The sequence below is a fragment of the Ursus americanus genome, chromosome 23 (genome assembly GCF_024610735.1).
Source record: "Ursus americanus isolate L20-20 chromosome 23, mUrsAme1.1.p, whole genome shotgun sequence".
Classification (NCBI taxonomy): domain Eukaryota; kingdom Metazoa; phylum Chordata; class Mammalia; order Carnivora; family Ursidae; genus Ursus; species Ursus americanus.
Window position 1 is genome coordinate 45406 of NC_142149.1, and position 22341 is coordinate 67746.

Genomic DNA, 22341 nt, shown 5'->3' on the forward strand with positions numbered 1-22341 from the left:
TTACCTGTTCTGGATGTTTCTGTAAGTGGAATCACAATAGGTACCTTCATGTCTGCCCACCTATTTTCAAAGGGGACTCATTTTTTCTGTGTTTATTTGACATAGCATTTCCCTTATTTGATACTGAAATCCCCGATGGATTACAGATCAGACATAATCATAGAGACCACTTTAGGAATTATGGGCACAATCTCAGGGCCGAGACCCCTGTTCCTGCTGGGACACCATGGCCTGACCTCAGACAGGAAACAGCTGGCTCTTCCTGTGACCCACACAGAAACCAGGGAAATGCAGAAAGCTAGTAGACACACCACAAAGGGCAAAAGCATTGCTCACAACCCAAGGCCAGAGAAAGGTTTCCCCTGCCTCTGGTCCAAACCGTGCTCCAAGTCACTGGGTTCCACAGGGACAGAGACCAAACACATGCAAGTCCAAGGGGGAGGATAGGCATGCGGGGAGTATGTGTCAGAGATGCGGGAGTTCCCGGGGAAGGACTCCAGCAAAGGAAACCCTATGGAGGCAGCACTGGTCACGTTCAGATCAGCAGGTTTCTGGTCTGGGGACCAGCAGCCCTGGGTAGAATGTGAGGACACAGAAGTCCCCCGCAGGTCCCCTGGAGAGAAGGGTGATGGGCACCCCTGTCTGGGAGAACAGTGAGCCGCACCCACCCCAGGCCGCAGGTGCACCCATTACCTAGCATGCTCGTCCTCGGACTCACCCATGGAAACTCTCGCTCGGTTTTTCAAAGATGTATTTTCAGGAGTGTTCATCACATCAGTGGTGGAGAGAGCAGGCTATGCACCAACGCTAATGCCCAAGGAGATGGATGGGATCCTCGGTCCCAGTCCTCATGATAGGATGCCCTGTAGCTACTGTCACAGCTTCCTCTGGGGCACAGGATCTGGGAAGCCCCTCCTGAGACTCACCTCCTGCCACCCTGCTCCTGGGAACATTCAGAATGGTCTGAGGAGGAGGTGGAGAGGATCCAGGATGACAGCAGGTCTGAGGAGAAGGACGGTCAGCACTGAGAGGACAGTTGGACGTGCCCTGAGCCACCATCCAGGGCCTGGGCTATGATGCCCTCGGACCTCACCCCAAATAATGGCTCCTGATGTAGGGACCCTACTTCCATGGTTTCACTCCCTCCCTCCCTACATCATTTATTCACTCCGTCATTCATTCCCCCCGCCTCTTTCCTGCCCCTCCACCCCTTCCATCCTCCCTCCCTCCCTCTTTCCCTCACTCCCATCCTCCCTCAGGCCCTCCCTCATTCAGCAGAGGATCTGGGGTCCCTGCTGTGTACTGAGCACTGGGGCTTCATCAGTGAGCACCCCCCAACCCATGCAGTCATGTCCACTGTGGGTGGTGACAGGGGCCAGTCCTCAGGGTGAGCAGGGGTGATGAGCACCAGGAATCTGCTCCTGAAAACAGAGACCAGTTGCGCAAAGAAAAGAATGGAGAGACCCATGCTTAGCACTTCCTCTAGAAAAATCTAGTCCTGAAAAGTAAGTATGTCCTAGACTTAACGCAATGTGAGTTCTCATGGCAGGTACGCACTGATTCCTAGAACCAACAAAGAGTAAATCATCCAGTGTTGATGGGGGTTTGTGACACACCTTTTCTGACCAAATGACAGCAATTCAGCCAACATCTCCAGGGCCTCCAAGTCTTCCCAAGGCCTCTGCAATCCTCTGATTCTTCCATCGACCTCCTTGGGAAGCTCTGTCCTGTTGTCTTCCTTGTCGCCTGCCTCTTCTGGAACCCTCTGTGGCCTCCCCACCAGGGCCACCCTCACCGGGATTTCCCGTGACCCGTGGCTAGGTGCCCGCATCCTGTGCTGGGCCCCGCGAGCCCCGTGCTTTGTGCAAGGCCTGTGTGCTCACTCTGGGTCACTTGGCATCTCCCCTTGCAGCAAGCTACATCTTCCTGCGATGGGTCTCCTCTGAGCAGTCTGTGAGGCCGGACTGTGCCCATGTCACGGGCACCGAAACGCAAGTCTAGAAGGTCCAGATGACCCACTCCCAGTCCCAGCATGTAGAGAATGGGCCGAGGGTGGTTCCCAAGCAGAGGAGGACTTGGGCCCAGGGGGCCTGAGGGAGGGCACGGCATAGTGAGCCTGCAGAAGGAGAGCAAGCACCGTGGCGGCCTGGGTGCTCAGGCCTGCTGGGAGACCAGTTCCCACATGCACTGCTCTGTCCCCAGGACTGGAGGCCATCAGGGTATCCACACTCCCAGGCTGCAGGCTGGCAGTGACTTGCAGGGGGGAGGCACCGCTGGTGCAGGAGAGAGCCCTCCACAGGGAGGAGGGGGCAGGCGCTCCCCTAGCAGCTAGAGGAACTCAGGGTGTCCACACTCCCAGGCTGCAGGCTGGCAGTGACTGGCAGGGGAGGAGGCACCACTGGTGCAGGAGAGAGCCCTCCACAGGGAGGAGGGGGCAGGCGCTCCCCTAGCAGCTAGAGGAACTCAGGGTGTCCACACTCCCAGGCTGCAGGCTGGCAGTGACTGGCAGGGGAGGAGGCACCGCTGGTGCAGGAGAGAGCCCTCCACAGGGAGGAGGAGGCAGGTGCTCCCCCAGCAGCAGGTGCACTGGGGAGGGCTGAGGGGGCATCAACAGACAGCAGTGGCTACAGCTGGGGTCTCCACACAGGCCCCTGCCTCAGGCCCAGCACGAGATTGGATGGCCTTTGTCCCCGAAACACAGTCTGGCCCAGGACCCCTCCCTCAAGTCCCCACTCCCAATCCTTTGTACTCAGCTCAAGGGACAAGAAATGGCCAATAGTTTAGGTGGTGTTGGGTGCACAGGGACATTTGTTTTTCTGGCCCATGCTGTAACAGTGCTGGCATTTTAAAGATCTCAAGGCTTTGATTCAAAAACTGTAGGAAGATAGCTTTCTGGAAACCTGTCTCTGTGTCTGTCAGCCCTCCCATCCCACCAGCTCTGCTCAGAATCCCTCCAGGCCACAGACCCACAGTCTTGGGTCCTCAGATGGCCCAGACGATGTGATCCAGGTGGGGCAGCAGGACACACTGTGGATTTCAGCAAAACTCCCCCCCCCATAAAGTGAGGGTACCACTGGGCGAGCTGTCTGAAAACAGCCAGGTCAGGGTTCCAGGAAGACACCAGAGGCACAGGAGGAACTGGGAAGCATCTGAAGGTCAGGTGGGGACAGTCAGAGCTTCCAGGCCCTATTCCCTAACGCTCCTCATCACTCAGCCTTTCTTCCAGTGAATCTGCTTGGTTTCTGTTTGCCCCAACTGTTACCCGTTGCCCTGGGCAGCAGAGATTCACATATGCCTTTAAATGTTTAGGACATCGAATGCCCTCCAGTAGCCACCTCACTACAGTTGGTGGTAAGCAAGAAGTCACTGAGGTCTCCAAGGGTCTGGACTTCGTGTTTCCCTCTCCTGAGATGGGGACACCTGTGGAAGGTGCAGGTGGCCGGCCGCGGGGGGGCAGGCACCTGACATGGACAGATGGGGTAGGTGAGGCCCGAGGCCCCGGGTGTGTGTGTCCAGCATCTAGACTGAACAGGTCTTCAAAGCTGCAGATTGGTTGGTATCATCTTCAGGCTGAGAAGGAAGATGAGGGGAGCAGAGGGGAGCATAGGAGGCTCAGCTTAGACAGGAGAGGGCTGAGCCACTCCTTTGGGGGAAAAGTGGGTCAGGTCCAGGCTCATGGGGACAGACCTTAGGCCACTGTGTTACGTGAAATAAGCCAGTCCCTAAAGGACAGATACTGGAGGACCCCACTCGTGAGGGACGGAGAGCACTCCGATTCACAGAGGTCGAAGGAGCTGCTGGGTGCCGGGGCTGGGGAGGGGGAATGGGGTTTAGGGTCTCGTGGGCAGAGGTTCAGTTTGGGATGACGATGAAGTTGTGGCAATGGATGGAGGTGGCAGGTGCAGAGCAGTGAATGTACATATTGCCACTGAATTGTACCCTGAAACGTGCTTAACGATATCAGTCGTATGTCCACTACACCACAATAGGAAAGTAGTGAGTCAGGAGGACGGGGCCATCGCGAGTCCCAGGAGGGCCCTGGAGCAGGGATCCTGTATCTTGGTTCTTGCTCTCACGCTCTGCCCCTTGTTGGTGACCGAGCTCACAGTAGGCACTCAGTGAATGCTTGCTAACACATAGTGCAGAGAGAGTCCACAAGTGCAAACCCTCCAGTGGGCACTGAGGGATCCCAACAGGACGCGCATCCAGACAGAGCCAGTGCCCACATCTCACAAACACCAGCACAGAAATAGCCATTTAAAACCAAGGCAGGAACCAGAAATAACCCAGAGGGCTCCATGCTCCTGGAGGCCGTGCTAGCGGTCACAGCCTCTGGTGGTCAGGGGACTGGGGGTCTGAGAGGTGGCTCGGCGCACCCCTGACCCTGAAGGCCCATGGCTGCCGCGAGGTGCAGGGACTGGGAGGAAGACCCAGCTAGGGCCCGTTCTGGCTCCAAGGCTGCTGCAGGGCCGCTCCCAGCCCACCAGGCGATGTCTGTTTAGAACCAGGGAGAAAACCTTTTCCCTCAATTGTTCTTTTTAAAGATGGGTGCTCAGCATTGACACAGAAAAACATTCGACATAAAACTGGAGCCGTTCGCAGCTGCAAATGACCCAGAAATGATCGAAATGCACTGACCACAAAGAAAGGAACTTGTGCCCCAGGCAGGCCTCCTGTGCATGGGGGCAGCTAGGGGCCCTGGACATGCCCGAGCAGGCAGTGCTGGACTCCACAGTTGAGGGGACAGAAGAAGGAATCTGCTCTTATGGCTCCGCTCAGAGAGGCCACCCTGACAGAGACAGGGCGAGCCCCTCATGCGTTCTGGATGTCCTGGCGATTCTTGGGCACTGCCCGAATCTCAGCATCTTCATGACCCGGGTGGGGGAGGGCAGCCCAGCAGCCTCAGGTCCCACGTGGCCTCCGGGGCTTGGTGGGCTTGTGGTTCAGGTGGCTCTTGTCAGGCCACATGGCCTCCATCCCATTGGCCAGGTCGACCCCCATTGTCTGGTGACAGGCCAAAGTCAGTCAGTGAATCTCCACCACTAACCCCCCCAAAAAGGCCCCCATATAGTAAAAGTTGCCCTGGTGCCTGGGGATGTGGGCCTGGGACTGCAGCCAGCGCGCGTAGCTGAAGTTCTCATTGACCACCCAGTAGAAACTGGGGTACAAACTGACAAAGGGGGGGACAGGATCTCCACACCCACATGGTCGCGGAACTTCATGTCCACATCCGCGCACACCAGGTCGTCCACCTCACAGAGGAAGCGCTGCTCACAGAAGCGGCTGATCATCGCCATGTGCTGCATGGACACATCCTGCCAGCGCGGGGCACCGCAGACCTCGAGGACCACCCTCCAGCCTTCTTGGAGAGGCACACAGGCCCGGCAGCTGGTGGTTCGTGAAGACGTACTAGGTGACCCTGTGTCCACCATAAGGACCACCGCCCTCCGGCCCTCACGGAGGGGCACACAGGCACAGCAGCCAGCTGGTCAGTGAAGACGTAGTAGGTGACCCTGTGTCCCACCATGAAGTGCTTCTTCGCCATCTGCAGGACCAGCTCCAGGAAGACCACATAGCTACGGGGACAGGGGACAGGGTGAGAGGAGGGTCACTGCCAGAGGCTGGCAGCAGGACCCCAAAGCTGAGGGCCATAGACCTGTGTACATTCTTCAAGGGGGCAGGCCCTGGGCTGCTTTAAGCAACAGCCACTCTCCTGGCCTCTTCTGAGTGAGTCTGCCCATGGGGCCTCCCTACCTTCTGCTCCCAGAGATGGGGGTCATCAGCACCCCATCTTCCAAAGGGGTGCCTAAGGCTTAAGAGGTTGGAAGCCCATGCAGCCCCACATGGGCTCTAGCATGCTGGAGCCAGGAACACGCCCCCTGTGCTGAGCTCCCGGGCAAACCCCCAGGTCCTGTCCCCACCTGCCAGGAGCAGAGCACCTTGGGGCACAGCCCTTGTTTCTATGCCCTACAGTCTGGGTAGAACCAGCAAGGCCGGCCACCTGCCCCAATTTGTTTTAAGTGAGATGTCACTGGCCCCCACAGAGCTGTCTCCACCTCCTGTAGGGTCCTCCCTTGAAGGCTACTGGGCATCCTGCTGAAAAGGTCCTCAGTAAACCACTGGTATTCCTAGGAGGGGTCACCCTCGAACTCCCCCAGGTCAGGAATCAGGTCCAGCCCATGGTCAGGGAAGGGGAAAAAGGACCTCTGGAAGAAGAAGGAGCTTGCTTAGGCCCCAGCCTTGAATCCAAGGGTGTAAACTTCCAGGTCCAGGTCTACATCTCCCCAGACAAGAAGTTGGGAGTCTTGTCCAACCGCCTCACATGTCTGGTCCCCCTTTGAGGGGACTACCTGCTCCCCACCATAGGGACAGCAGCTCCCCCATCATCAGGCAAGTTTGGTGAGCCCCTCTGAGACTGATGTTTTATGCAGACACTAAGGCTACGTCCTTACACCTGCCCCATCACGGGCAGGTTAGCAAATTGCTCACATCGGGAAGGTGGGCACTACATTTAAATAGCGGACAGGCACATTCAACCAGCAGACATGAGTCAGGTCCTCAGGGGGCAATTCGGGGCCCAGCCAATGGGGAAACAAGCCAAACATGAAGCAGGGGGAGAGAAGAGGGCTCCTGGCAGAGGGCACAGTGAATGCAAAGTCTTGGACTCAGGCCTGAGGCACATGTGGACAATCATACCCCTGGGTGGCCCACAGAGGGGCAGGCCGTGGTGGGAGGGGTGAGGCTGGAGAGGATGGGCAGGAGGGGAACAGACCACAGAGAGGCCCAAAGGTTATGTGTCGAAAAGATCACTCTGGTTATTGGAGGAGAATGGGCTCTGTGCGTAAGAGGACAGGGAGACCCCTAACCCTAACCCAACCATAACCCTAACAACCCGTAACACCAATGCTAACCACTAATACCAACCCCAATGAAATCATCACAAAATCAGCAAATACATTCCTACACTGGTCTTAAAATAGATGTAAGAAGCCTGATCAGAAAAATTGCAAAACCAAGAGCTCTTAAATATATTGTACATCGTAAGTGTCTCTTCACAAACATCTCAAAGGTTGTTCAATATACGGAAAACAAGCAATGTTATACTCCGCAATAAATTTTTAAATAAAAACATGTGGTCATATTAATTGATACAGAAAAGGTTCTAACCAAAATCCAATGTCTGTTGCTGATATAAACACTCCTGAAAGCAGGAATAAGGGGTAATCTTTTTCAATAAATCTATGGCAAGCACCATGCTCAAGTCTGAAGATTGACAGCTCTACTCTGAAATCAGGAACAAGGACAGATGCTGGCTTTCACAGAAGGGTAGATACTGTGTGATTCCACCTGTATGAGGTGTCTAGAGACAGAAAGCTGAATGTGGCTGCAGGGCCGAGGGGAAAGGGGAATGGGGAGTTGGTGTTTCATGCATACAGTCTCCCTCGGGGAGAAAGAAAAAGTTCTAGAGAATGATGTACCACCGTGTGAACTCACCTAAGGCCAGAGAACTGTGAACCTGAAATGTTTTAAGTGGTAAATGTTACTATGTTTAGTCACAGTGAAAAAATGAAGGACTGATGCATGTCGCCACGTGGACGGACACTGAAAACAGCCCAAGCAACATAAGCCATCCAGACAGGCCACCCAGATTGGAGCCATCTGTGCTCCTTAAATCCATCAGGGTTGTGCAAATACGGGAAAGTCTCGGGAGCAGTTGCAGAAGAAGAAAACTGGATCCGAATGGAGCAGGACATTTCAGACAGTGGGGCAGGTGGCGACAGTTCAAGTGGACCTGTGGTCTGGATTATAATATGGAAACCGCGGTGATTTCCTCGTTCAGGGCTACGTGGTGTTTCCGCGGGAGCCTGTCCCTGTTCGGGGTAAAACGCACTGAAGTATCCCGTGTGAAGTGGCAAATGTGGTAAAGAAACGACAGCTGGGGAGTCTGAGTGTGGAGATAAAGCGTATTTGTTCTGCTGTGACAGGTTCACTGCACCTTGAAATCACCGCAGAGTCAAGTACTCTTACAAACAACCAGGTCAGCACCAGGTCACAGGAGCAGAGACCACATCAAGCTTCCTGATAGAGGCCACGTCCTCCCAGACCAAGTTCACCCACCGCGGAGAGGCCACTCGCCAGGGTAGGAGGCCACACGTTAGCAAGAGACTTGTGGAAGGATGACATCGGCGGCCCCTGTGTTTTGGGTACAGGAGAAGCAGCGGGATCTGGAATTTCCACAACACTCCACCAAAAACTGGTTAGAACTGTGAAAATGCATGAAGGGAAGGCTCAGTCAAGTGGACTGGGGTCGCCAAGAAGGGACACTGGGCGGGGGAGCCGACCATTCAGTATCAGTTACAGAAACAACTATCAATTACAGACCCCACATTAGAACCCCCCACAGCAGAGACTCATCAGTCACAGGCCCCAAAGGGGAAGACGCAGGTTTCACCTCATTCCAGAAATCACCACCCCTGCAGCTCAGCGGGTGAGAACCCCCCATCACCCCGAACCCCGCTTTTCTCCAGGGGACTTTCCTTCAGAACAACCCTCCCAACTTCCTCCTCCTCCTCCGTGAAATACCGAACAGGACACAGCCCTGTCCTCGGACACCCCCGAGACACCGACGACAGACGTCGAGGGAGACGGACAGCCCTGTCCACGGACACCCCTGAGACACCGACGACAGATGTCGGGGAAGACGGACAGCCCTGCCCTCGGACACCCGACAGACACCGACGACAGACGTCGAGGGAGACGGACAGCCCTGCCCACGGACACCCCTGAGACACCGACGACAGATGTCGGGGGAGACGGACAGCCCTGTCCACGGACACCCCCGAGACACCGACGACAGATGTCGGGGGAGACGGACAGCCCTGCCCACGGACACCCCCGAGACACCGACGACAGACGTCGAGGGAGACGGACGGCCCTGCCCTCGGACACCCCTGAGACACCGACGACAGATGTCGGGGGAGACACGCGGGGACGGAAAGACCGACGCCGTGAGAACACCTGCTCTCCCCACAGCCGTCTGTCTGCAGAGCGCGCGCCGTCGCTACCGAACCTCCAGACACGGAACCGACAGCCCGGACCGGGTGTGGACGCGGGGAGCACCCTGCGGGGCCGAGGCCCGGGGAGCACTAGCAGCGGGTGGGCGGCCGGAGGCTCCCAGACTGCAGACTGCCTGCGGAGCCCCCGGAACCGGATCCGTGTGCGCGTAAACACGGACCCGCGGACCAGCCCAGCAGATCCGAGCCCAGAGAGGGGAGACCCCACAGCCCACACACAGCCCGCCAGGGACCCCACGGCACCGCACACGAAGCCACGGAAACCCCACCGTCTACACTGCGCGCCCTGCCTCCGCGGGCTCCTGTGAGCACGGAGCCCTCGGCAGTCCCCGCTCAGACGGCTTCTCCTCACCTTCTCCTCCCGCGGCGGGTCCTGAGGAGACCCGGGTCCTATGGGTGTGGACGCGGAAACACGTCCTCCACTGCGGGTCCTGTCTGTGTGTACGCGGCCCCACATCCTCCACAGCGGGTCCTGAGGAGGCCGGACTCCTGTCAGTGTGGACGCTGCCCCACGCCCTCCACAGCGGGTCCGGGGGAAGCCAGGCTCCCGTCACAGGTCTGCGCATGCCCGGCTGCTGGGTGGGACCTGGGGTCCTGCGCCCTCTGCAGGTGGTGGAGGCAGTGCAGGACTAGGTGAGCTCACCGTTCAGTGGAAGCACCTGCTCCCTCCCTGGGTCCAGCTGAGTCCATTTAATTTTGGAAATTCAAGCATAATGGAGCCCAATATCCCCCAACTTCTCCAAAAATAGTTAAGGAACAGTTAATTGGAAACAATATGGAATGACAATAGTCCCTGACCCAAACAGTGGCACTGAACATGACCCTGGTCCTGACCCTGATGCAGACCCACACTCTGACCTGAACTTGATCTCAAGCCTGGCCCTGACCCCAATCCAAGACCCTAACCCTAACCCCCAACCCTAACGATGTTCACAATAATCAAAAGGTAGAAATCATGCAAATGTCAATGGTGAATGCATAAACAAAGTGTGGTTAAGGGTTTGGGTTTGGGCTCGGGTTCAGGTTTGGGTCAGAGTTCTAGATCAGGGTTTGGGTTTAGAACCAGGGTGAGGGTAATGGTTAGAGTTAGAGTTTAGGGCTTGGGCTTATGATTTGGGGTTTAGGATTTAAGACTTAGGGCATAGGGGTTAAAGTTCAGGGTCAAATTTGAAATTTGGGTTCTGGCTAGGGTTTGGGTCCAGGGTTCAGGGCTTGGACTCAGGGTTTGGGTTCAGAGTTCGGTTGTGGGGTTCAATTTCAAGTTTGGTATTCAGGGCTCCAGTTTGGGGTTTAGGGTCACGTTAAGTTTTAGGGTTAAATTTAGGAGTTAGGGTTAGGTTTAGGGATTACATATATTCTTTGGCTGTCATCATGGACACAAAATTTCTATCTGAAGTTTATAAATCTGAAATCTATTTAGTCTGGGTGTCAAGAGGTGGTTCAGAATCTCGGATCACAGAAACTGCCTATTGACAGCATTCTGATCCTAGAGTCTCCCAGTCACCCAGAAGCTGCATTTTTCTTGGCTCAAACATACTGTTGGCAGAGAAGGGCCAGCCGGTGCCAAATTTGGGATGATTTCACAATAGTAGAGGTGTGAAACCAAATATTGTGGAAATGTTCATGGAAAATGAAACAGGAGACAAATAATTTGTCCACTCCTGATTCTTCCACAATAACCAAGACCAAGTTCCCAGTAGAATCTGATAATGTTCCCTAGGAAGGACTATGGACTCATTACCAGTACCAAAAGATGGCCCCCTCCCCTGGCTTAAACTAAGAATCACAGGAGGATACTTCCTATTTTGTTGTCAAAAATAAAATTTTACTAATAATTATTTGGATGTGCCAGTGTACATTTGTGGAAGCATTCCCAACATTTTCCATACCCAAATTCTCATCAATACACGGATAAAATGCAGGCAACATTGTAATGCACTGCTCATTGGATTACCAAGTACAAGGAGGGCTATTAGTAGTGATAAAAATATATCTATTATTAAACTCAGAAAGACACTCTTTATGGGCACTTAATGAGGATACCTATTAATAAGATCTAACATCTCATCATACGGAATTCACCCATAAAAATCATCAAGAACAACAGCCTGCTGACCACTGTAACCACCCCACCATTTACCTGTAGGCCTGTAATACACACTCCAACCGCTAGAGACACACTTCTCAGCAGCAGAACGGGACTTGCCCACTCTTGGGGGACCAAATATTACAGCGATGTAAAAAAAATCCTACTCCTTGGAAAGCCCAGCCGTTAGGACAAAGTCACAGAAACCACGACTTAATAAAGGACAGACATCTCGTTAGCTGGATGCTGCAGATCACCACCGCTCTCACGAAGCAAGCCCACAGTGGACTCCAGATCTGTCCTCTTCCCAGGATTACGAGGTGCACCACATTCTTCCAATACTCCATCCTCAGAACAAACCTTTAACTGTCCTCGTCAGTCCTGTGTGCAGACTCACAGTGAGTCCTGTGAAAGCCAGACACCTTCTTGAGAGCACTCAGCCTCTCACGCCTATCCCAGCAGATGGAGGGTGCCGCTCTCCCCGACGTCTGTACCAACTAGAAAATACTTGGAACAAGTCTTGCCATACTCCATGCAAAAGGCATATTCTTCATCTGCAAAATTATTGATGTGAACCACCACGGATTCCTCGCAGCTTCTTGAACCTAGGTAAATTAGAGATATAGATTGGTCAGAGCTATTATCCTCAATCCCCATAACCCCAGCCCCCCAACACACACACACACACACACACACACACACACACACACACACACACCCTTACCTTGTGCATTCCAGACCCGTTTCCATCAACTTTGCTCATTCTCAGCCACTGTCTCTGCAGATTAGTACAGTAGTACCAAGGTGCCGGGACTGAGGTGCTAGGTACTAAGCCAGCACCTTGGACTCACTCACTACCAGAAATTAATACTCGTTTTATCAACAAATGCATCTCAGAAGACATTGCCACCACGGCAATTAGAGAAGTCATTACAACACAGGACTTAACAACCCGTGCCAGTCTCCGCGGTCCCACTCCCTGGCTCCAGCGATTGGCTCATCCATGGGCATGTGACCTGGTCCCAGCCAATGAGGTGGCAGGAAACTCGGGTCTTGACCTGCAGAGTAAAGCTTCCCGTGGACCACCCAGGCCAGGGGCTTCTCCATCACGACTGCAGAAGCATCCGAGGCATGGCCAGTGCCCGCGACCCAGAGGGCCCAGGAAGCCAGGTGCTCGAAAACATTGCTGAGGGCTGAATCAAACTCAACCTGAAGCCCACACTTACTAAGTCCTCCACTGACTCACAAGATCCATAAATGTCCTCACGGTCTGGGCCTGAACGAGGTGACCGTCTGTGAGGTATATAACCCGGAAGATATACCCACCAGGCAATGGGGACATATTCAGCAAAACAATACCTACACGTAATTCAACACAGACGAACATCTCGTGGCAAGCTCGAGAAATACAGATAAATGCAGGGGAATTTCTGGGGTGTTACTTGTTGGCCAATCTCGCTATCATCCTTTTTTCCTTTCAAATTTAGGGGCCGGGGTCAGGCAGGGACCTCCCGGTGTATGCCCACTCTGCCATTTGAAAACAAGAGCCCTCTCACCCATCGTCCATCAGGTTGCAAATCTGGGGTGTGGGCAACTACCACCCATGGACCAAAGGTGACCTCCCCCTGTATTCTGTAAACAAAGCGTGGCTGGAACACAGCCACACACATTAGTTATGTGCGGTCTGTGGCTGCTTTCGAGCCACAGTGCGAGAGTGGAGTCGTTGTCCGAGAGACCACATGGATTGCAACACCTAACAGAAAATCTTTACAGAAGACGTTACAGAAAACTCTGTGCCGATCCCTGTTCTAAAGATGATATTATCACGTCACTCCTTTGAATAGAACGTAGAGCCTTCTGGGTTAAATCTCATTTCTTTAAGCCCATAGGCAAGGACTTCCATCATTTTAGCCAGACCTCCATATCCATCCCCCTCTGTTTATACCTTTAACGGCACATCTACATGTCTGCAGCACAGTGGGAATTCGCTGTAGTTTACATGGTAGTGATGGTCAGAGACGGAGGTGTGAGTGTGAGCGTGTGAGTGTGAGCACGTGTTCACTGTTTGCTAGCCACGGTATGCAAGTAGAATACAATACAGTAGCAGGCTTTCTGTCTCACAGTAACGGCCACGTTATGTGGTTACGTAATGATATCAGAAGGAATCCACCTTCACAGAACAAACTTCATGTGGGAGGACTCTCAAATCCCTTGTCCTGGGCACCATGCTCCACCGAGGCTGGGGGCACACAGAGGGACAGAGACTCACCCTGCCCATCAGGGTTTTGAAGGATGCCTGCTGTTCCAGGACAAAAGATCCCAAAACCATTCATCTACCTGTCATCCAGCCAGGCAGCTGCGAGTACTCCCAGCAGAAAGGACAGACCGAGAGACAACGAATGACAGCATGGTGTGAAAATGCCACTACAGGGGGTGCTCAGGAGGACTGGGGGTGTGCAGGGTCGGCAGAGCAGGGGGCAGGGGGACCAGGAATGTTCCAGGAGGATGGTCACAGCTGTGTCACTACAGGGGGTGCTCAGGAGGACTGAGGGTATGCAGGGTCGGCAGAGCAAGGGGCAGGGGGACCGGGAACGCTCCAGGAGGATGGTCACAGTTATATCTTTGTGTGGTTACATGTGTCAGTGTGACCGCGCATTGGCCAGACTGGAAATGACAAGGCCAGAGAGGGCGGTGTCACTGAAGAGTTGAACAGGCACCAGGAAAAAGCAACTGCTGTCCTGGCCCAAGACTTCAGCCAGCACCTTGGGATCACCCAGGTCTGCTCTGGCCCTCTGTTCCCCCTGTACCACCATCCGCCATGACAGCTCTGGGCAAAACTGTGTCACCAACCTCCCACCCTCTGCCCCACTCACCTCAGGCCTGGCCAGACCCAGACCACCAGGGACGCCTACCATCCTTGCAGTGAGAGACCAAAGGCTGTAAGTCCCTCCGAGCTGGCCAGCCCTCTGGGGTTCCCCACACACACCCCTGATGGTGGTGAAGGAAGTACGGCTGGAATCTGCTCATCTCACCTTCACTGAGAAGAAACGGATCCTACCCACGAGACATACTTTACATTTACACTCTAAAAAACACGTTTTCTTAGGCACTTTCACGCCAAACTGTCTGCTGCAAGGCAAAAGGTCAGTGACGAGATTTCCTTCAGTACGCTTTCATTGTACATGCTTATATGAGTCCCTAAAGCTGGGTGTGTGTGACATGAGGTATGCAGTTTCCCATTTCCTTCAAGTCTGAGCTACCGAGGGCTGAGCACACTTAGTATGTATTTTTGTTGCTTTCACAGTATGATGACTTTTCTCACCTTTATCTCCGGACCCAAGGACAGGGAACAAAGGCAACACAGATCTGCACACTTTGACATGTCATCAGAACCCTGAAAACCCAGGTTCTCACAGGAGCTGAAGGTTAAGGACCACGGTGACAGAAAGGGGAGGCAGATAGCAAGTAACCAAAAGAAAATGTCATGTGTCCACAAGTGGCCACCTTCTCTACCTGTCGGAAGCAAGCCATGCCTGACAGGAGGGAGCCACAGCTGGACCTGGTCCCTCCGTGTGGGCTGCCCTTGAGCACAGCAGAGGACGTGCTGAGCTGGGTGTGGGTGCATCAGGGAGATGGGCAGCTGGCCACAGAGGCCACCTGCCAAGTACCCATAGGACAAGCTCCCGGTCCTCAGCTAAGGCTAAACAATAATTATGTTTATTTACATATTTACTGAGACAGGTAAGGTGCTCAGTGCTTTGAGTGACTATATTCTCTCCCATTTTATTTTCTAAAAATACACTTTATAGAGGTATGATTGACATACAAAAAGCTTTAATTAATGCATGCAACTTGACCCGAACCCTAATATCTAGTTAAGATATATTCTGATTTAGAATACGGCTCATAAATTATTTGATGGTTTTTAGGAGTTAGGGGATCCAGGGACCAAACTTATTCTATCTTACTCTCCCTTGAATTTGACAGGTTGAAACACCCTCTGCCACATGCAATCTGGAGAGTGGCTCACGGGGACAACAGTGAATACACATTAGCGCAAACAGCGCTCAGAAAGAGGAATGCGCCCCGAATCGCCAAGGAACTGTTGAAAAGGAAAAACAAAGCTGGGGGCATCATGATGCTGGATTTCGAGCTGTACTACAAAGCTGTGATCACAAAGACAGCATGGTACTGGCACAAAAACAGACACATAGACCAATGGAACAGAATAGAGAACCCAGAAATGGACCCTCGGCTCTTTGGGCAACTAATCTTTGATAAAGCAGGAAAAAACAGTCAGTGGAAAAAAGACAGTCTCTTCAATAAATGGTGCTGGAAAATTGGACAGCTACATGCAAAAGAGTGAAACTTGACCACTATCTCACACCATACACAAAAATAAACTCCAAATGGATGAAAGACCTCGATGTGAGACAGGAATCCATCAAAATCCTAGAGGAGAACATAGGCAGCAACCTCTACAACATCGGCCAAAGCAACCTTTTTCATGACACATCCCCAAAGGCAAGAGAAACAAAAGATAAAATGAACTTATGGGACTTCATCAAGATTAAAAGCTTCTGCATGGCCAAGGAAACAGTCAAAAAAACTAAGGGGAATGGGAGAATATATTTGCAAATGATGCTACAGATAAAAGGCTGTTATCCAAGATCTACAAAGAACTTCTCAAACTCAATACGTGAGAAACAAACAAATCATAAAATGGGCAGAAGATATGAACAGACACTTTTCCAATGAAGACATACAAATGGCTAATAGACACATGAAAAAATGTTCAAAATCATTAGCCATCAGGGAAATTCAAATGAAAACCACACTAAGATACCACCTTATGCCAGTTAGAATGGCAAAAATTGACAAAGCAAGAAACAACAATTGCTGGAGAGGATGTGGAGAAAGGGGATCCCTCCTGCATTGTTGGTGGGAATGCAAGTTGGTACAGCCACTCTGGAAAACAGTGTGGAGGTCCCTTAAAAAGTTAAAAATTGAGCTACCCTATGACCCAGCCATTGCACTACTGGGTATTTACCCCAAAGATACAGACGTAGTGAAGGGAAGGGCCATATGCACCCCGATGTTCATAGCAGCATTGTCCACAATAGCTAAATCGTGGAAGGAGCCGAGATGCCCTTCAACAGATGACTGGATTAAGAAGATGTGGTCCATATATACAATGGAATATTACTCAGCTATCAGAAAGAACGATTTCTCAACATTTGCTGCAACATGGATGGCACTGGAGGAGATAATGCTAAGTGAAATAAGTCAAGCAGAGAAAGACAACTATCATATGATTTCTCTCATCTATGGAACATAAGAACTAGGATGATCGGTAGGGGAAGAAAGGGATAAAGAAAGGGGGGTAATCAGAAGGGGGAATGAAGCATGAGAGACTATGGAGTATGAGAAACAAACTGAGGGCTTCAGAGGGGAGGGGGTGGGGGAATGGGATAGACCGGTGATGGGTAGTAAGGAGGGCACGTATTGCATGGTGCACTGGGTGTTATACGCAACTAATGAATCATCGAGCCTTACATCGGAAACCGGGGATGTACTGTATGGTGACTAACAAAATATAATAAAAAATCATTAAAAAAAAAAAAAAAAGAAAAGAAAGAAAGAGGAATGGGAGTTCGGAGCAGCCGGCCGGAGTAGTCGGGGCTCGGGGTGTCTCGTGGAGGAAGTGACCAGGAGACTCGTCACTGGTTACTACAGTGCAGCATCAGCGTATGCGCTCTGCCTGACCCGCGACCCCAGGGGCATTGGGGGCGTTCTAGCTCCAGACGATCTACAGCCTGCAAATCAGCCCGAGCTCAGCCTCCGCGGTCTGTGTTCTTTGCCCCTGGGTGTGGCTCTTTCTCTGATTCTTGTTTTGTTTTCCTCTGAACTGCACTATTTTGTGTGGCTTCGGTCCTGTTAACTGACACAAATTCTTTCTGAAAATAAGTGGAATATCAGTCATACTTGTTTCCCAGGTTATTCAATAGTAACAGCCTTTTCCGGACCCCCTGGGCCTTCATCTGCTCTCCCTAACACCAACTCCGAGAATTTTAAAAACAAATTATACTTTCAACAGTTTAAAAGAATTTGTTTTTTTAAAAATTCAACGAAGTCACACTTTAATCTATAAAATGGTCTATAAACATTGAATGAGCAAGGTTTTACAGGATGAAGGAACAAGTCAAGGTCAGGGATGGGATTAGGGTGTGTGAGGCTGAGGCTCAGGGTTAAGTGTGCAGGGTCATGGTCAAGGTGAGGGTCAAGAGCAGTGTCAGCGGGGGGTTGGTCAGCGTCCCTGCTGCACCCCCCAGCGCCAGGTGCAGCTTGGGCAGGCACCACCTCCTGAAACGCTCTCGCGCGCTGGGCTGGAGGTCTAGCTCCCTCACCTCTTGGAGTCGTCGGTGCTGCCTAGCCCTCCCTGCCCACTCCACGGGCATGCACCTGTCACCAAGGCAGCGCCCTTGGAACAGAATGTTCTGTACGCCGATGGGCTCCAAGCGCTCAGAACATCTGTGGCACAGAGTAGTGCTCAATCGAAAGCTTGTTTCATAAGCAACGAGTATCCCCTAAGGTATTTCTGGAGGGAAAAAGTACATCTGGAAATAAACTGTTCACAGTAGTTCTCTCCGTGGAAGAATTACAAGAGTCTTTCATGGTTGACTTGACACATGTCCATTTGTTTCAAATTTTAAAAATTAATGTTGATTATTTTATAATGACCAAAAACGGATTTTTCCACTCTGAGAGAAAACAAAGAACTCCAGGTAAAGTTCCTGATAAGGTGACAAGACACTCATTGCACTGGAGCTATTACCCAAGGCTCAAACAACTGGCAGCCTTTTGGGAGCCTTGGAGCACCCTCGAAGAAACCCTACTCTAGTTCTCTTCTCTAAGGAGGAAAGACAAACCAAGGGGCAAGACAGCACGGAAGGTCTATTTACTCAACAGCAGCTTTGAAAAGGAATCCTCTTGGGGCGCCTGGGTGGCACAGCGGTTAAGCGCCTGCCTTCGGCTCAGGGCGTGATCCCAGCGTTATGGGATCGAGCCCCACATTAGGCTCTTCCGCTATGAGCCTGCTTCTTCCTCTCCCGCTCCCCCTGCTTGTGTTCCTTCTCTCGCTGGCTGTCTCTATCTCTGTCAAATAAATAAATAAAATCTTTAAAAAAAAAAAAAGGAATCCTCGTGAGACAGTGAGGGGATGTATTTCCTCATTCTACTTCACTCCTTTCCCACACGTTTCTGTCCTTCCCAGGCTAGAGCCTGATGCAAAAAACTGTCTTAGGTGTACTTATACACGACCTTGGAGGGCACAGTCTGGAGGTGCAGACAGACGGGACGTTTGTAACAGGGGGACAGCAGAGTCTCACTGTAGCCCACCAGCAAGTGGAACTTGTGTGCAGGCAGCTGCCTCAGGACCAGGGCAGAGACCTCCAACTGGTGAGCCCGGCGCTTTAGGATCCGCGGGTCGGACAGACACACTGGGAAGGTGCCCAGCATGAACTTTTGAAGGAAAACATCCTCCACCGTTTGCTCTGCAGCATGGTCCTCCCCGTACAGGTTACCTGAAAGGAGAAGGGCACCTCGAAGACTTAGCAGAAACTCCAGAGGTAACATCCAAGAGCACTGGGCACTCAATTCCGCCCCCACCCTGGCTGCTTCTCTCTTCTTCTACAGGTGGAATAAAAAGAACAACACTTTGAAGTTCAAAGTACATTATTTCATTACATTCGCAAACAAATCCTGTGAAGTAGGTATTCTCAATTATCCTGGTTTTACACAAGGGAAGACTGGGGCCTTAGCAGGGCATAGAACTCAGATGATCCTTTCCTGTCTAGCCCTTTCCCACTTTTTCTGGACCACTTATAGAAGCACTGGCCATCCTTTGGCCCAGAGAGATGAGGCCACCAGCTACTTCTGAGACTAGGGACACGAGCTTTCTCACCGACCAGGGCCGTGGCCTCAACCAGTGGATCTTCAGTGTAGATGCTGAAACTCCCACAGCAGAGCCTCCGCTCCCATCCCCAGATCCCCGGATCCTGAAACTCCCACAGCTCGCACAGTGTGCGTGAAGAGCCTCCGCTCCCATCCCCAGACCTTAGAACCAGAACCTGAAAAGGGTGGGGGACAGGAATCTGTATTTTAAGGTCTCTAGACAGATGGATCTCAAAACACCGAGGTTGAGAAGCCTCATACTGAACAAAACACAGCTGATTCTCACTAGTTCCCGGTAGTTATGCTCTATGACGTCACCATGGACAATGAGGGACACTCACCCCTCGCTCCTAGGGGAAACACAGGGTTAAGTTTCTGCATGCCCTGGGTTAAGACAGTTTGATCAACACATCAATATATAACTGTTTCATGTGTGTTTCTGCTTAAAGACCCCTTGTTTGATACACATGGCCGCTGAGCGCTGAGCTCTGCCAGCAGCACTGTACCTCGTGCCTGAAGGAAGCTCACCTAACACGCACTTTCTCCCCAGTGTACGTCACACCCTTCTGGTGCCTCACACTCCAGCATTAGGGCCATTTTAAGGCAGCGAAGTCACTGACAAAAAGCACAAAACTGTAAACATGGGGCACTAGTGGATCTTGAAAAGAACACTCCTTTACAATCTGAGCAGAAACAAGAAGCCAGTGTCCTCTGCAGGGAAGGGTGTGGGGGATGGCTGCTCACCCACGTCCCACAGTGATTCCCGAATATGAAATCCATGAATGAAAACCTTGAATACGCAGTTGAATCAAGCCCCTCATACGTGTTTATCTGGTGTTTGTGTGATAGCCATGGCTGAGAACTTCATCTTCAGGGCCCCCTGCACCGCAGCCCCTCACCTGTGTGCAGAGACAGCCGGCCCTTGTGGTGGGCAATGTAGCGTGGCCCGTGAGCCTCCTCATAGGTCACTGACTTGTCCCCCTTGCCCACTCTGACTCCGAGGAGCCCAGTTCTAGGAGCAGAAAGGGGCCGTGACTCTGCATGCCCACCGACCCAAGCCAAGGTCCCCTCACGCCCCTGGCCCCTGCACCTTCTGCCCTGGGACATCCATACCCAGCCCATGATCCTGGCCCATCCACCCTGGATTCTCCAACCCCCATCCCCTCCCACCCTGTTCCCCAGGCCTCATGTCCAGGGTTCCTGCCCCCAAACCTCAGACCCTAAGGTCCCCCGCCCCTGGGCCCCCGGGTCCCTACACTCTCGGTCCTCAGCACTGGGACCCTAACCCACACATTCAGTGCCCCCCTGAACACAGACCCTAAGACTGATCCTCGCCCTATCCCTCCCCATCTAATCAGCCCTCTGGGGAGGACTCAACACTGCTGCCAGATAGGACTCTCCAAGCTCCTAGGCCCTAACCCTAACTCTAGTCAAGGCTCTGGCACTACCAGTTCCAAAGCCTACTTCTGAAAAACAGAGGATTGGGGACACCAGACCAACACCAGAATATTCAGCCAAGCACATAGAAGGATATTGTGCCATTTCAAAGACAGGAATGGAGCTACCGTAGAAGGATTCTGAATGAAAACCTAAGTCAACCCACATATTCAACCCCTCCCTGAACAAAATCCCTAAGCTTGACCCTCACCCTAACCCTCACCCTCAACTCAGCCCTCTGGGAAGGTCTCCACACTGCCAGCAGATAGGGCCCTCCAACTCCTGGGGTCTAACCCAAACCCTAGTCATGGCTCTGGCACAACCCAGGGCCAAACCATAGGTCTGAAAAACAAGGGATTTGACACCTGACCAACTCCAGAAAAAGCAGCCATTAGCATAGGAAGAAATTGTGCCAACAGAAGACCAGATGGGACTACAGCAGGATGATTCTGAATGAAACCCTAAGCCAACCCACACTATTAGCCCCTGCCTGAACACTAACTCTAACCCTAACCCTCACCCTAACCATTGCCCTCAACTCAGGCCTCCTGGCAACATCCTAACTGCTGGCAGATAGGACGCTCCAGCTCCTGGAGCCTAACCCAGTCATGGCTCTGACACAATAAGGAAATTATACCATTGGAAATACCAAATGAGACTAGTGCAAAGGATACTGAATGAAAACTGAGGCCAAATGACACATGCAGCCCCCTCCTGACACAAAACCTTAACCTGACCCTAACCCTAACCCACGCCCAAAATTTAGACCTCCAGGGAGGTCTCCACACAACCGAGAGATTGAACCCTCCATGCTCCTGGATCCTAACCCTATGCCCAAGCCTAACACTAACATTAACTACCCCTACCCCTAATCCTCATCCTAGTCTGTAACCTGTAACCGCTAACCCTCACCCGTAAACCTCATGATCACCCCTAACCCTCACTATTACTCTAACCCCTAACCTCTAACCCCTCGCTCTCACCTTAACCCTAACCCTAACCTCCAATTCTAACCCCCAACCCTAACTCCCAATTCTAACCCCTAACCCTAACCCTAACCCCCAATTCTAACCCCTAACCCTAACCCTAACCCCCAATTCTAACCCCTAACCCTAACCCCCAATTCTAACCCCTAACCCTAACCCTAGCCCCAATACAGCTGCATTTCTCAAGCTTCTATCATTCCCATCCCTGGGATCCGCACTGCTGCAGCCATGAGATGGGTGACAATAAGTCCCCACGTGTGTTTACTCCATGCTGAAGTCCTGAGCTCCTGCAGCAACAAAGGCTCCCAGGTCTTATTGAAGGTACCATGATCAGCATGCTGGAATTAGTCTTTGCAAGGCTTCAGATTCCTCCAGCTCTGTCTTCAATGAGTTCACACATATTTTTGTAGATTTGTGCTGGAAATAGGCAGTTGTCGTGTACCCCAGTAACCCATTCCTGTGAAACAGCCTCTCTAGACATTTGCCTTGAACCGGGCGGGGTGTGTGTGTGTGTGTGCGCGCGCGTGCGCACAGTGGGTATCCTCCAGGCCTGTGGAGCTTCGGTTGGTTCCAAACTATCTGCATAGCCTCCAGGCCAGTGGGAAATCACCACCCAAAAATCTTTCTGAGACCCATCTTTCAATGGTCCAAGCTCAGTCCTGGTCCAGGGTTTACCAGTAATTAAAGCTCCCAGGTGTCTTAGTGAGGGTTACTCATGCAGCCCAACAGGCTGTGTCCTCACAAAGCAGTCCAACCTCCTCCAGCTGTACCTTTGAGAGAATATGCATTTTGTGTAAGGCAGGGT

The 22341-nt window shown here is 52.2% G+C and overlaps 1 protein-coding gene and 1 long non-coding RNA gene across 2 annotated transcripts in view; both read right to left on the reverse strand.

Moving 5' to 3' along the window:
* Positions 1-9593, reverse strand: part of LOC148107910 (uncharacterized) — a 28766-nt gene extending 19173 nt beyond the window's left edge. Inside the window, exon 1 of the long non-coding RNA XR_015721385.1 lies at positions 9427-9593. This is a non-coding gene — a long non-coding RNA (uncharacterized LOC148107910). The remainder of the gene's footprint in view (positions 1-9426) is intronic.
* Positions 9594-17958: 8365 nt separating this feature from the next.
* Positions 17959-20220, reverse strand: LOC123793040 (small ribosomal subunit protein uS3m-like). The gene is made up of 2 exons (XM_045798608.2): positions 20013-20220; positions 17959-18743 (listed from the first exon to the last, which is right to left on the reverse strand). The coding sequence occupies exons 1-2, from the start codon at positions 20218-20220 to the stop codon at positions 18460-18462; spliced, it is 492 nt and encodes a 163-aa protein (XP_045654564.2). The 3' UTR covers positions 17959-18459.
* Between the last annotated feature and the right edge of the window lie 2121 nt (positions 20221-22341).

What these genes read in the sequence shown, in the direction of transcription:
- LOC123793040 (XM_045798608.2), bottom strand. Translation starts at nt 20,220, where the DNA reads ATGTCCCAGGGCAGAAGGTGCAGGGGCCAGGGGCGTGAGGGGACCTTG. An exon ending in CCGGCTGTCTCTGCACACAG is followed by an intron (nt 18,744 to 20,012) that starts GTGAGGGGCTGC and finishes TTCTCCTTTCAG; the next exon opens with GTAACCTGTACGGGGAGGAC.